We start from the raw sequence: 15478 nt of genomic DNA on the forward strand, positions 1-15478 counted from the left end.
TGTCCACTGAAGGTAGGACAGGAAGTCATCTGCATAATCTGCAGCAAGGGAAAGTTAGGTTAGATGTTAGGAAAAACTTTCTAACTTTAAGGATGGTGAAGCTCTGGAACAGGCTTCCAAGGGAAGTTTTGGAATCCCTGTCACTGCAGATTTTTAAGAACAGGTTGGACAAATACCTGCCAGGGCTGGTCTAGGTATATTCAGCATGTTGGGATGGACTAGATGACATCTCGAGGTCTCTTCTAGCCCTACATTTCTATAAAGGTGGAGAGAGCCCTTGCAAATGAAACCTTGGAGCCTATAACTGCGGATCCTATAACTGCAGATCCTATAACTCTTATCCAACAAAATGTCTAGTTCTTTTAAATGTTAGTCAGCTATTTTCCTTGAAAATATCTTGCAGCAGTGAGTTCCACAGGTTTATCCAATAGCTCTGCTTCTTCTGCCGGGCTCATATTGATTTTGAATCTTGGCTGAAAACTCATTACCAGACTGAATATCACATTCTTCAGGTAGTAGAGAGTTACCCTGAGAAAGGGCATGTGGGATGAGGCTTAAACTCCTTCACCTGCAAGGCAAGGGAAAGGACCCAATTAGTTATGCTATGCTCCGGGGGGGAGGGGAGGTAACTAGTTGCCTCCTGGATAGAGGAGGCAGAGTTAAGCCATATAAGCAGACTGAGGGAATTCAGTTGGGGGCAATTGTGCAGGAGACAGGTCTTGCTGATGGAGAAAAGTCTTGAATTAGGGACCTACAAGGGTAAGGGAACTGACGTCAAGCCCAGGAGGGGCGAAGTATCTGTTGTTTAGAGCTGACCCCTGGAACGGGACTGAACTGTTGTGTGGTTTGGCAGGAGGTACGAGCCACAGAAGACCCAGAGAAGGAATCAGGGAATTCACCCGCTGGGAGTGGTCACTGTTTCCAAAGTGACCACCAGAGGGAGTGAGAGAGGCAAAGTCCCCTGCAATGCTGTGTGGGGGCAGGTGGGGGTGCCCTAGCAGGAAGGATGCACACTTCCAGCATGTCAGAGATTTTATAGGCACAGGTTGGAATACCCAAGAGCAGCTTCAGGCCTTGCTCCATAAGGGGCTTAGAGCTGGAGTTCAGAACTGTACGAAGTTCAGAGGGCAGCGAGACCTCTGAATAACCCTGGCTCTGCGGTGCCTGCTCAGAGAAGTGAGGGATGGCCAATCTGAATAACAACCAGACCCAGCATTTGCCCCAACTTCACCCACACTGTGTGTATGTGTCTCTCCCCTGCTTCCTCTACACATTCAGCTGCTGGCCGGATGGGACGTGGAAATAGGCCAGGAGAGCTGGGAGAAAAGGGTGGACTGAGCAGGGGACTGGGAGTCAGAACTTCCTAGGTGCTCATCTGGAGGTCAGACTAGGTCAGCGATTCTCAAACTGTGGGTCGGGACCCCAAAGTGGGTTGCAACCCCATTTTAATGGGGTCACCAGGGCTGGCTTAGACTTTCTGGGGTCCAGGGCTGAAGCCCGAGCCCCACTGCCTGGGGCTGAAGCCCTTTGGCTCAGGCTTTGGTCTCCCCTCCTGGGGCCATGTAGTAATTTTTGTTGTTAGAAAGGGGTTGCGGTGCAATGAAATTTAAGAGCCCTGGGACTAGGTGATCACAACAGTCCCTTCTGGTCTTAGAATCTATTAATCTTGCCTCTTCCCCTGGGATGCACTCTGACTTTGGTCCAGTCACTTACGGGCTGATCGTCACAGGTATTGAGCAGCCAAAATTCCATCTGAATTCAGTGGCCACTCTGGGTGCTCAACATTTCTGAAAACCAGGCCTTTAATCTCTGTCTTCCTGTCCTTGGGACTGTAACACTGGCTGCTGCTCAGGGCAGTCATGGGAATTAAGTTATAGATTTTTTTTTTTGGTAAGATCAGAATGGATCTTTCAGAACCTCCAGACTGACCTCTTGCCTTACAGAGAGTGGGAACCCCTGACCGTGGGGTTTAGCTTCAGCTTCCAACCCTTGGATTTTTGTCCTGTCTCTTTCCGCTGGACGTGTCTAGTGTCAGGTATCATTTCCTCCTGTAGGCACGTGTAGATGAACTCCTTAATGTTTATAAAACATAAGGAAGAGGAAAGTTAGTGTTAAGTAAATAAACAGAAATCTGGCTCCGTTTCCAGGGCAGCCCTGGATGTGCAGCTCAAACCTTTGTGGGCTTCCGAGCTTTTCTGAGGTTTGCCCATCACAAAGGGATACATTGTCTAAACAGCTGATCCTCCTGGACAGGTGTGAGCTAATCCTGCTGGCTCCTCCTTCTCTGGGAGCCCTCGGTGACTCGGGTTGAGGTATTTCCAATCTCCTCCCCATCCCCGAGTGCATGTTAATACAAGATCAGAACTCTTGACAGTTCCGCCCCGTGTAACAAGAAGTGATGAGGTGCTGACAGACTAACTCCTTCCTCTCATCCGCTTGCCTGTCCCCTGGGGCCGCCCATCACTGCTGTACTAATCAACTTCAGAGAATGCCACTTCCCTCAGGCACACAGAAAACTGAGACACGGAGAATAGCAGAGCTGACCCATGCACACAATGCACGGCATATAAAACGCTTGGTAATAACACACACAGATTTGTCTTTCCTGGAGTACGTTTTTATTCCAGTTAGAGATGGGCCCAAACCAAACTTCAGAGCTGTTTGAGATCTGAAACCAGATCCAACTGGTTGCAATGGGCTGAATGCCCCTCAGCTCAGGGGTGCTGAATGGCGGGTCTGAATTGTATAGCCTGACCCCATTTTGAAGTTGATTCTCCTGGCTGGACTGGCGGGATCCTCATGTGACACGTAGGGCATCCGTCGTTAGGACTGGCAATGTGCCCAAAGATCGGGAACCCCTGACTGAGCTGTGACCGATCCGTGCTATTTCTCTGCGCTCACCATGCCTGACTTTTGCCTTCCACTATCTTTATAGCTATCCTAATGCTAATAAAGATTCCACATGGAAAGAAGTGGGGGATCCTTCTTCAGCAAACACCTGTGAGTAGCAGGCCTGCCCCATGAATGCGGTCAGTGTGCTGAGGGGAGAGATGTCTAGCTGGCATTGAATGAGCTGAGGACACTGCCTTTGAGTGTATTACACATAACAGCTGTTGAGTGGTTTCGTATCCCTTCAGCCAAGCACAGCTTGGGCTGAGCCGGTCAGATCAGAAAAGAACTAGCCCAAGCTTTCGCTCCCTATGTTTGACCCAACCCTGAGGACTGTAAAAAGTTTGGTAAACTTGTTTCACGTTTTTCCTCCAAGCCTCTTGACTTTTGGGTTCCAGCTGGGAATGGACCAGCAAACGCTGACCTAGCATGAGGGAGTCTGTGCTCATGATATTTCCAGTCTGAGGACATGACATCGGATCTCTCCTCTGCACAGAGAACCCGATCTCACAGGGTTTTAGTAGAGCTGGGCAGAAAAAGCTCATTCTGTTTTGTGGAGCAGTTTGTTATTTCAAAATAAGGTTTCATTTCATTTTCAAATTCTCCACGAAAGGGAATGGGCCTCAGCTGCGGCTCAGTCGACCTGCTGAGCTTCCCCAGAGCCACAGAAGCCCTGAGAGCCCAGGCTGCTGGGGAGCCATGAGTCTGGGAACTGGCAAGCTAGGATGGCTTTCAGGCGCCCAGGTCCCCATCAGCCTGCCAGGTGGGTGAGCTGACAGGAAACCGGGCCGTGTCTGGCAGGTGGGCTTCAGTAGGAACGTTGTCAAAATCAAACCTCTCCGCAAAACATTTCCATTTTGACAAATCAATAAGTTTCAATGAAAAAAAATCTTTCGTTGGAATTTTTCTGACAGATTTCAGCCTGATGTCAAGACCAGAGTGGGCCAGTTAAATTTGACCTTTTGGATGCTCACCTATATCCGACTTCCAAAGCTACTGAGGTTCCTCTGCCACAAATTACAACCCACACTAGATTTCAGCTATGTAGCGCTAGTCACCCCCCAGCCCGCCTACCCACCTGGAGCAGCCTAGTCCCCAGCAACATCTGTTTAGAGCTGGTCACTGATGATACAGCCACAGAAAGAGCATCCCTGGCTACTGCAGCCATGTGAGTGGCTGACAAATGGAGAATATCCCCATGTATCTCATTGTCGTCCTTTTGGAGGAAGATTCCCCAGTATGTTTCCATGTGATACTCACCCATCTACATTTTCTAATACAGAGGTGCTCTGGTGTTTCCAGGGTGCTGGATAAATCTGTCTTTCTCTAACTGCGTGGACTGAGATGGGATTGAATCAGAGACCTGGTTCTCAACACTCCAGTGTTGGGCCAGATCCTCAGCTGGTGTCAATCAGGGCTGAAGTCAATGGAACTACACCAGTTTACACCATGCAAGGATCTGGTTCATTGTGACTGTGTGGAGGAGGAGGGGGAATAGAGGGGAACTGGAATCTAAACCCGAATCCAGATTCAAATGTTATGATTGGCTCCTATTTGTATTTGTGACAGACCAAAACCCTACATCTAAGTGCCCCTGAGCTTTGAAGCGTTTGAAAGTTGGATCAAGATCCAAATTGTGTGATTCTAGTTTCTTGCATTGAGACATGTTTCTCGTTGAGTTTAACGACTGCTGAGCCGTGTAGCTGGGATATAGTAGATGGCATGAAAGGTGCCATTCACTGATTTCAACTCCATTGTTCCACTGAGCTCCTCTCATGCATCTGGTCACTGTTGTGTGTGTCTAGCAATAATTAACATTTTTTCATGGTCCAAAGCCAACACCCCATTCCGTGTTATCTTCCTTTGCCCTCTGGAGAGGAGGCGGTGCTTTGATTGGATGCACCAAGTAATTAGAGGTACAATGAAGTGCCATGTTAATCAGAGAGAGCGTGAGGATGGAGTTTGTCCTGAGGTTAAGAAGGAAAGAAAGGCAGATAGAAAGATAAGAGCTTCCTGCACGTGAGCTGCAGGCTCGGTGGAGCTGCCTCGAACCTGTCTTTCCTCTCAGTCTCTCGGCACAGCTGTCCCTTCATGTCCCCCTGCACTGGTGTAAATTACACTGGAGGAGTTGATGGCAGGATCCCCTTGCCCCAGGGCTGGGTGGATCCCTCTGGGAGGGAGTGCACCCAAGAGAGGAGGGGGACAATGGTAGGACATTCAGGTCACAGGAGACAGCCTTGGGGAAAGTGGGAGGGTGTGGGGATGAGAGAGAGAGGGGGGAGAAAGGCCAAGGGATCAATTGTGGCCCCTCTGTGATGGCCCCCAAGACTCCTCCAACTTGTCCCAAGAGCTGCTTCAGCCCCTGCCGCAGCCCACAATCCTCTTGTTGTGGACTGTGCCTTCTGTCTCCCAGGAGGCATCACTGCACACCCTTCACAGGTGATGCGCCCCCCTCAGGGTCCAGCAGCCGGGGAGGAGGCACCTAGAAATACCAGGCACAGGCCATAATCCACCCACACCAACTGCTCCTGGTGGGAATGAAGGGCTGGCTTGGATTGCTGGCAACACAGGTGTTTGCAGCTGGATCAGCTGGTGGACTGGAGCCAGCTGGAGGGTTCTGGAGTCCCTTCTCGGCTCAGCTGCCAATAACACGTCCCCTTCCCATTTCTTGCAGATGGCACATTAGGGCCCAGTGATATATGGACAGGAAGTGGTGTTGGGAACTAGCCTTCTGTCTTTGGTTTCCCATCTCCCTCTGCTCACAAGACACACGCTGAGAGGTCTCCGCCAGCTCCTTGCAGAACTGGTAGGGTCTAGTGGACCAAACAGAGGCTCGGGAAGCAAGAACTCTCTCTGCTCTGCTTCTGACTTGCTGGGTGACCTTGGGCAAGTCCCTTCGCCAGTCTGTGCCTTGATTTCCCCATCTGTAACATGGGGGCACTAGCGCTCTCCTAATTCCCAAGATGTTGTGTGGCTCAGAGAATGACTAGACAGTGCTTCGATTGGCCTCGGATGAAAGGCACCTGCACACTTTAAGGGACGCACCGTACGGGGCCTCCTCTTTTGTGGGCTCTTCAGCATGCACCCCTAGCCAGGCACCTTGGGCCCAATCCTGCTCCCATTCACATCAATGACCCTGGTCTAATAGTCTTCAACGATCCAGTTCTAGATGTTGGAATCTGACAAATATATTTTAATTCACCCGCTGCCATGGTGCTAGTGAAGAATAGCAGGGATGCATAACTTTGGGCTTTATAATTTTTGGCCTAAACATGAGCATTCACTCACGTCAGCATTGAGTTCCTGGTTGGACAAGCCATTTGTAAAGAGGGCCAACCCCCACCCCCACCCCCTTATTCTAACACCACCATCTTCCTCTCCCTACTAGGCCTAGGGGGAGGAAGATGGCCCAGTGATAAGACCTAGCTCTGATCTGATGTCCTGCCCCGCCACAGGCTTCCTCTGTGACCTTGGGCAAGTCACTTAGGGTTTTCATTGCAGATTAAGTCCAGGTGCCTGGCACCCAGGTCTGACCACCTGGGTTAGCCTAGCCTGCCTGTGAGCAGCCACGGCAAAGCCCTGAATGCATTACTGTGTCCACACTGCTAACCTGCTGGTTGCTAAGACTTCTGGGGGCACATCCCATGGTTCTTAGCACTGCAGTGAACTGATTGGCTCTATGATTCTTTCCCAGTGAATTGTGGGAGAACTTATCGGTCCTTCTGGGCATGTGTGCAGGGGATTGTGGGAAGGCACTGGAGGACTGTCTGTTTCCAGGTGAGTTAGCCTGCATCCTTGCTGCAAAGTGCATGGGTTACCAGCCCCAGTGAAAGCAGCTCCCACCCCCACCCTGGCGCGTCAGACTGCTCTCACAGCAGGGCCAGCTTGCCTGGCTTGAAAGCACCACCATATGCAGGTGAGAGGGTTTTGTGTGTGGACACGAGGCGGGGTGGGGGGATCATAGAATATTAGGGTTGGAAGAGACCTAAGGAGGTCATCTAGTCCAACCCCCTGCTCAAAGCAGGACCAACCCCAACTAAATCATCCCAGCCAGGGCTTTGTCAAGCCGGGCCTTAAAAACCTCTAAGGATGGAGATTTCACCACCTCCCTAGGTAACCCATTCCAGTGCTTTACCACCCTCCTAGTGAAATAGTGTTTCCTAATATCCAATCTAGACCTCCCCCACTGCAACTTGAGACCATTGCTTCTTGTTCTGTCATCTGCCACCACTGAGAACAGCCAAGCTCCATCCTCTTCAGAACCTCCCTTCAGGTAGTTGAAGGCTGCTATCAAAGCCCCCCTCACTCTTCTCTTCTGCAGACTAAATAACCCCAGTTCCCTCAGCCTCTCCTTGTAAATCATGTGCTCCAGCCCCCTAATCATTTCCGTTGCCTTCCGCTGGACTCTCTGCAATTTGTCCACATCCCTTCTGTAGTGGGGGGGACCAAAACTGGACGCAATACTCCAGGTGTGGCCTCACCAATGCCGAATAGAGGGGAATAATCACTTCCCTCGATCTGCTGGCAATGCTCCTACTAATACAGGCCAATATGTTGTTGGCCTTCTTGGCAACAAGGGCACACTGCTGACTCATATCCAGCTTCTCGTCCACTGTAATCCCCAGATCCTTTTCTGCAGAACTGCTGCTTAGCCAGTTGGTCCCCAGCCTGTAGCGGTGTATGGGATTCTTCCTTCCTAAATGCCAGAGTCAGAGCCTGAGTTAACACTCCAGTGACGACACATCCTTAGCCTGTCTGCTTCAGTTTCCCCATCTGTACAAGAGGGATGACAGCACTGCCCAGCCTCATGGGTGTTGTGAGGATGAATACATTACAGATTGTGAATTGACAAGTAATGAGGGCCATAATAGTATCTAGGTTAGATAAAAACAGAGGAAAGAAATTAAGATGGATATGGATCATGTAAGCCTTGGATAGACAGAGCCATACGCTCAGCTGTGGAAAATCAGCAGAGCTCCATTGTCTTCCGTTCACACCATCTGAGGCTCTGGCCCACAATTTTAAACTCCTAAACTATTACATGGATTTATTTTTAACTTTCCGAGAAATTCCGTCTGTACCCTAAAACCAGGCGTACAGTAGGATTTTTAGCCCCCTGTGTAATTACACCCACATAGCTGGCTCAGTGCAATCCCCTCCTGCAGCCACACTGCATTGGTATAAACGGTGTCTATGGTAGGGTTTTGCAGTGCACTAGTGGATGAAATCCCACTGGGAGGCAGCGTAGTCTAGTAGATAGGAGACCTCGTTAGGCATCGGGAGAACTGGGTTGCAGTCCCAGCTCTGCTGTGTGATGGTTGGACAATCACGCCCTCCCCTTGGTTCCCCTCCCAGTCGCATTTCTATGCAGCTGGGAAGCTCTCGAGGGGACGGGCTGCATCTCTGTGATTGTGCAGCACTTGGCATGATGGAGCCCTGATCTCGTTTGGGCCCTTTTGTTGCTATTGAGAATAACAGTGTAGGCGTGGGGTAAGAGTTGGACTTTTGCCACATACTCCACCGCACTCCTCACTCTCCAGCCAAGCCTCACCACTGGCTTCTCTACTCCTCTGTTAGAGGCATAACATCTTTAGCAGAACACATCTGAAGGCAGCCTCCATCCCCCTTAGAGTGGCAGTGTGTCTGTGTAAGAGCCTAGCCTTCTGTTTGTACATAATGAGCGCACTATGGTTTCCTTCACACACCTTTGCTCTGTGGGAGCCAGTGCAGCCTGACAAGAGTTTCGCTTATGCAGAAATTACAGGCGTTCATGCCTCTGTGCTAAAATCAAGGGTGGATTTCAAAACATCAGCTGCCACCTACTGGAGAGTTTTGTCTATGGAGTTCTCTGGAACCCCTGAGTTCGCTCTCCACGCATGCAATTCACTTGTCGGTTTAGTAACACTTTTTAGACTGCAACCCATTAGCGGGCCTTTATTAGAGAGTATGAGGGGCTCATGCCCTTGTTCATGTTCTGACAACATTCTCCCCAGATCCAGCGAGCTGGAGAAGGAACCTGCTAACTTTCCTCTGTTTGCAGTTATTTCCATTGCCATCTCTGGTAAGGGCATGCAAGACCAGATTCGTGTCATTTACAAGAGGAGAAGTGCAAAATGATAGCAGCTTTGATTCACAGCTGCATTTCGCCCTTAGTATTTATGGACGTAACCTGTGCTCGCAGTTCCTTAGGATGAAATCCCAGGGCTAAGAGTGACACCAGCTCCCCAGGCGAGGAGGGCCCTGCATGTACAGTGAGCTTTTACTAATTGCCCTTAGTGTTCTGCCTCTCTCTTTCTACCAAGTGGGTTATTGGCAGTGGGGATCTGGAACCATAAGCTTCTGTTGTCTGTAGCAGCCTCATCAACCTGCCATCGCTAGCAAGGGACAGAGCATCATACCGAGTAGGTGTTACACCGAGCTTTCTGGAGTAAGATTACACAGAGAGTCAGATCTGAAGTCAGGAAAGAATTCTCCCTTGGACACATCAGCAGGGATCTGAGATTATCCGCACCTGATTTTCTACTCACACTAGCATAAACCAGGAGCAACCTCAGTTAAATCAACACAGTGACCCTGGTGTAAAACTGGAGTGAGAAGAGAATCAGGCCCTCTGTGTTTTACTCCTTCCTTCCAGCTCATTTGCCCTACATTTCCCCTGGATATAAACTGCTGGTAGAAGCTGAGCTGCTGCGGAGAAGCAAATCCAGGGCTTCCTCACTGCATCTGGAGAATGTCCCGTCTTTTTCAAAGAGACAGAAAAGCACCTTTATAAAAATACCCCTTTTCCATTCTTTCTAGTGTAAAAATATAACATTTAGCATTCATAATAAATAGACTCTCTGCTCTGGACAGCGACTGTGATGGGTGGATCAGATTGGCCCAAGGGGACGAATCAGCTGCAGTGTCTGGCAACCACGGAACATCCTGGAGCATCATGTGTCCAAGCGATGTCTCTGGAGTGTGGGCGACTCCTGAGTCCAGCTGCAGGGGAGCGGGTGTCTGCCACCTAGTCATGTGGCTGAGCGCGTGGGTCTAGGCCCCCGCAGCAGCTCCTCCTGGCCGGATCCCCATTCGTGCACCTCAGAGTCCCTGCTGTTGGCAGACGGCATCTCAAACTCCATCCTCCGGCGCTGGCCAAACACTTTCTCCTGTAGTTCAATGATGTCATTCCTGATGTCGGCCATCATCAGGAGCAGGAAGTCAAAGGAGCCCGGAGGGCCCTGTGGGGAGAGAAAAGAGAGGCTCGCTGTGAGCGCAGAGCTCTGTCCCAGTGGCTCAGACCGGACTGGCCAGGCTCCCGTGCTGGCCAAACATAAAGATGTCCAGGGTTTTGTTTCAGCATACCCCAGACCCTGACTCACGGAGGTAACAATGACGCCATGTCGCAGCTGATCAATGCCAGCCTGACGGAGGTTGTGTTCAGGGAAGGGGGAGAGTGGCAGGAAAGGGCTGGTTGCATGTAGGAGAGGCTCTACTTGGCTGGGTGCCAGGGCCATCCTTAGGATTTATGGGGCCCTACACAGTATTATTAAACTGGTGCCCCTAAGCCCGATGGCAGCCCGAACTCAGAGCGTGGCTGGGGGAGGAAGGGACGAGACAGCAAAGGATAACGAGACCCCCGGCCCGCCTCACGGTGGCGGAGAGTCACAGTTCCCCGCAGAGATCCCCGTACCCTCTCCCTCTCCCAGAATGGACATGCAGAAGGTACCTAATTAAAAGCACTAAACTTGGGAATAAAAAATGTCATTCACAGGTTTTTTGATATGCCCTGAAGTTTGTCAGACATCTGTTTGCAAAAACTTTGTAGTAAGGGTGAGTCAGCTGTCTTGCTGAATACAACATTAAATATTATGGAATACATGATGCAGCTCTTCTCTGTTTTACATTTTCTTAATCAGTATTTCTAAGCTGATTTTATATTTTAAATGTACTCTTAAGCCTTCATAAAGTAATCATTCCAGATTACTACATATTTAACTCACTGAAACAAAGACATTAATTTAAATTAATCAGTCACAGAGGTTTAGTATGTTCATAACAATGTTCATTGCTTTTAGAAAAAGAGAACACTAATTTACTGTGTGTGATCTCCATAACAATAGACATGTTTATGAAATTTCACCAACTTTAAAAAATATGTTTCCAAAGATTTTAGGCATAACAAAGGATTTTATATCTTACTAAGGTACTGATTTTGCTGGAGGGTTCTCTTAAAACTAATTAATCAGATAGTCAGAAGTAAAGAAAGGGAAACTCTTTGTCCAGCTATCTGGAAGGAAAGGGGTGTTGTCCCTTTAAGGGCTCTCTTCAATGGAGGGTGGGGGAAGAGGGGGTGAAGGGAGAAAGGGATGGACAGAAAGGACAGGAAGACTTTGGAAGCAAGTTTTTTTTACTATAGTAATTAAAATGGGTATTTTAGATAAGGGTGGTCTTTTGAAGGATTTATTTAAAAAACTATAGAAGATCCAAGCATTTAAGGCTAAAGATGATTGTGCATCTAAAAATCTATGCAAGGATTTTTTAGAGATGTGATTTTATAATCTTCAACTCACTAATGAAATATTTTTAAAGCAAATTTGAAACTAAGGTCCTGTAGACTGACATGTTCTGAGTAAATATTACAGTCATGCACAACTGTTTTTGTCAGTAAATTCAGAAACTGACAGTATATACCTGGGGGTTGGCAAATGCCTGTTAAATGGCTTCATTACCCCTTGAATGGCTCTTTAACAGTTTCAATGTTTTGCTAATAGGGCTGGCAGGCTGGAGGCATTTTCACTTTTAACTACGAGATCCCCTCCCGAGGAACTCACCAGGCTGCAGCAGCCAGCTGTGGGAGCCTGCAGGAAGGGTCAGAACAGGGATAGGAAAGCCAGGCGGGTGGACACTAAGACCCAGGGGTGCCCCAAATTTTCAGGTGCCCTACACAGCGCATATGCCTAAGGACGGCCCTGCTGGGTGCTGCTAGGTACCTCCTCTCACCTCAGGGATGGATTTGCTGAGAACTCTAGGGTTACCATATTCAAACATTTAAAAAAGAGGACACTCCACGGGGCCCCGGTCCTGCCCCCAGCCCCGCCCCAACTCCGCCCCTTCCCCACCCCCGGCCCCGCCCAACTCCGCCCCTTCCCCACCCCCATTCCAACCCTTTCCCCAAAGTCCCTGCCCCAACTCTGCCCCCTCCTCTGAGCACCCCACATTCCCCCTCCTCCCTCCCGCTCTGATCTTGGTTGGGGGTTGCTAAGTGCTTCCCTGCTCCCCACTGGCCCTGCAGCCCCTGCACCCCCCCCCCGCCCCTGCGTCCCCCACCTGCCCTGCCCCTGCGCCCCCCTGCCCCTGCAGCCTCTATGCCCCTGCCTGCCCTGCTTCTCCTCGCCCTGCAGACTCTGCACCCCCCCCACACACCTGCCCTGCTCCCCCGCTTCCCCGGCATCCTCTGCCTGGCGGGGGCTTCGGATGCTCAGTGGCGACCGGGGCAGCGCGGGTCCCTGCAGCCCCGGCACACGCCGCACTCCCTGCCCCGCGCCGCACCCTCCTTCCTGCCGCGCGGGGTGATGGGTCCCCCAGTGGCCGGGGAGTCCCCGCCCGTGAGAGAAGCCCGAGCCGTTGGCTGGGCCCGGCCTCCCCGTGGTCCTGCGGGCTCGGCTGGGGCGCGCGGTCCGCCCGGCCTCTGGGGGCAGCAGCGGCCCCTTCGCCGCCTTCTGCGGCTGCGCCCCCCCTTCCCCTGCCCGAGCTCGCTACAATGTAGCCGGGCGGCTGGGCTGCACTGCGGACCCGGCGGGTCGTGCTGGGGCCAGGCGGACCCTGGCTTATGCTGCCTCCCTATTTCCCCGGACATGTCCGGCTTTTTGGCAATTCCCCCCGGACTGGGATTTGAGTACCAAAAAGCCGGACATGTCCGGGGAAATCCGGACGTATGGTAACCCTAGAGAACTCCCTCTTGTGGGGTAGTGTTGCACTATCGCTAGGATGCACACGGGCGGGCTCAAGTCAGGCAGATTCTATGGGCCCGGCCTTGCTCGTTATGAACAGAAAGTTCCCTGGTCAGAGGAGTCTTTGTTAGTCATTAAAGTCAATGGAGCTACACTGATTTATACCAGCTGGGGAGGGCCCATTGACATCCATGGCGCTGCGTCAGTTTACACCACAGGGGGATCTGACCATATGTGTACAAATTACTCCTTCCTCTAGGCTTCCCATCTTCTCCCATTGTGTCTATTCATTGGATTGTAAGCCACTGGGACAGGGAATGTCTTTATTTTGTGGCTTGTCCAGGGCAGAGCATGTTGTCTGGGCTTAATGCCTACTAAAATAAGATAGATGAATTGTGGGGAGGGTGTGTGTGTGTGTGTGTAGGGGGGTGTGCACACTTGTGAGACACACCCAGCATCAGGCTAACCTTAGATACTTTCTCAGATCCCTGGGGCCTGATTCTCCACTGCCTTGAACCTTGTGTGGCCATTTACACCCAAACACAGTGGGAACCAAGTGCTAACGAATCAGACCCATTGAATTTCACACTCACTTGCCCAAGGAGCAAGGCAGTGGGGACTTGGGGCCCAGGATGAGGTTTCTGACCCTTGCTTTGCCTGATACTCCGTGCTGCTAATTGTTTTTCCATTCTTACCGGTGGCCCTCGGGGACCGGGGTATCCTCGTTCGCCCTAAAACAGAAAGCAAAGGTCAGAGCGGGGACTAGCAGCAATATGATTTCTGTTGCAGAGCAGGGGATGGGATTTAAATCACTGTCAAAACCCATCTATTTGACAAGGGCACTGACGGCAGGGTCTTTCAGGTGGGGATAAAGCTGCTGTGGGATTTCTCAGCGACAGGCTGGAAAGTTAATGTTTTCCTGGATTCTGCTGGCAGGGGATATTCTGTGCTTTTGTATGTAACTGTTGTCAGGGTGCCTAGAGTCTGTGCACTGACCTGCGCCAGGCCGATTGCTCCAGCTGAGGGTCTGGCCTGTTGCTTGTCCTCAGAACAAGCTGTGTTGCTGGCTAGAGTTCACTCCCAAAACCAACTTGCACCAAAGATATTTTCGTACTCACTGAGAATAAAACGACCTCTGTGCTGGGGCATACAGGCCCCACTCTGGCTGGCAGGGGTTTAATGAGGGTCTGTGGCTCCAATGAGCCCCACCCTGCTACATCTGCAGCCAATGTCAGGTGTGGAGAGGGGAGTTCAAAGGAGAAGGCCCAGCTTAGTGCAGGGCTGAGCAGGCAGAAGATCAGAGTTCTGCTCTCTTGGGGAGAGGAGCCTGGTTACAGCCAGGAGTCGGGGACAGCTGGCAGCCTGGCTGAGTCTCCCTGTGGATGGGATGGCTGATCCGGGCGACTGACCAAAGGGAGGCTGTTTGAAGACATCCCCAGAGCAGAAGCCTGGGGTGCTGATGAAGACTTCTCAGATGGCCCTGTTGTGAGCTCATAGCTTGCTTATATTTTGGGACTTCGAGACCCAGAAGGGGTGGGACTCAAGCATGCCTAAGCTGGAGGGCTGAAGCCCATTGCACTGAACCCTGCGAGAGGCAGTGACTTACTGTCAGAGACACTGCGACAGGGTGAGTAATGTCCGGCTGGGCCACAAGGGGGAAGCACAGAGACGGGCCCCTCACTCCTCAAACACATAAAGCCGTCTGAGCAAAGGTGAATCAAATCCCATACTCAACACCTATTCCTACAGTACCTTGCATCCTGCAGGCTCCCAAAGGGTTTTAACAAACTGTACAGACACAGGGATCACTCACCTACCACTGAAATGCCGCCACTTCTGGGATGGAGTGCCTCACCTATTCCGCACAACAACAGCAGGTTGACAAGATGTAACCACTCAGGTTGCAATTGGGCCACGACACCGCTCATGCGGAAAGTTTTGCTGCCCAAGAGGAGGCTGCAGCTAGAATGGGGCATGTACTTGCCCCCCATGCGTCATGCCCGCTGCAGTTGGTTTTGAGACTAGAATGGACCAGTCAGAAAAGTGAATGTTTGCTACCACTGCGGTGTGTGACCCCAGCAGAGAACCCCGGGTCCCAATTTTCCTAGTGTAGATGGATCAGAATTGGTTTGCACTGGTGTAGATAATGGCCAGAGAGGCAAGGCACTGGAGAATCAGACTCATTTTCTCCTGGCTGTAGGTCACTAAAGGAATTATGTTACTTTCGCTGGGAACTGAGACACGGGACTGGGAATCAGAGCTGTGGGAGAGCCTCTTTGCAGCAGGAACCACTGTGTGTATGTGTACAGCGCCTAGCACTGTGGAGCCCCACTGGGGGCCTCGAAGGCAATACAGATAATAATGGAAGCCGTGGTACCTTCTGGCCATTCCTTCCTGGTGCCCCAGGAGCGCCCTAGGAGAAGCACAAACACAGAGCTTAGCACAGGAGTAAACAAGAGCATTGCAGTTCTGGGTCTGCAGCAAGTGCATCCGGAGAGTGGAGAGAATGTGTGGCATTGGGTGGGGCTGAGTGCCTGCTAGCTGTGGGGCGGGGAGCCAGCTCCAGTGGCTTGGACAGGGGAAGGATGCTGGTGGCTGGAGGTCCAGCAAGTGGATCTGGTGACGGGAAATGCTGCTGGCTGTGGGTCTCTTGGAGA

The 15478-nt window shown here is 51.1% G+C and overlaps 1 protein-coding gene across 1 annotated transcript in view; it reads right to left on the minus strand.

The window, feature by feature from the left end:
• Positions 1-9899: 9899 nt before the first annotated feature.
• LOC135885151 (collagen and calcium-binding EGF domain-containing protein 1-like) overlaps positions 9900-15478 on the minus strand; it is a 31371-nt gene continuing 25792 nt past the window's right edge. Inside the window, exons 9-11 of the mRNA XM_065412792.1 lie at positions 15199-15234; positions 13517-13552; positions 9900-10109 (exon numbers count right to left, since the gene is read on the minus strand). Coding sequence (XP_065268864.1) covers positions 9900-10109; positions 13517-13552; positions 15199-15234 — 282 coding nt within the window. The remainder of the gene's footprint in view (positions 10110-13516; positions 13553-15198; positions 15235-15478) is intronic.

This window comes from Emys orbicularis, chromosome 10, assembly GCF_028017835.1.
Source record: "Emys orbicularis isolate rEmyOrb1 chromosome 10, rEmyOrb1.hap1, whole genome shotgun sequence".
NCBI classification, from domain to species: Eukaryota; Metazoa; Chordata; order Testudines; family Emydidae; genus Emys; species Emys orbicularis.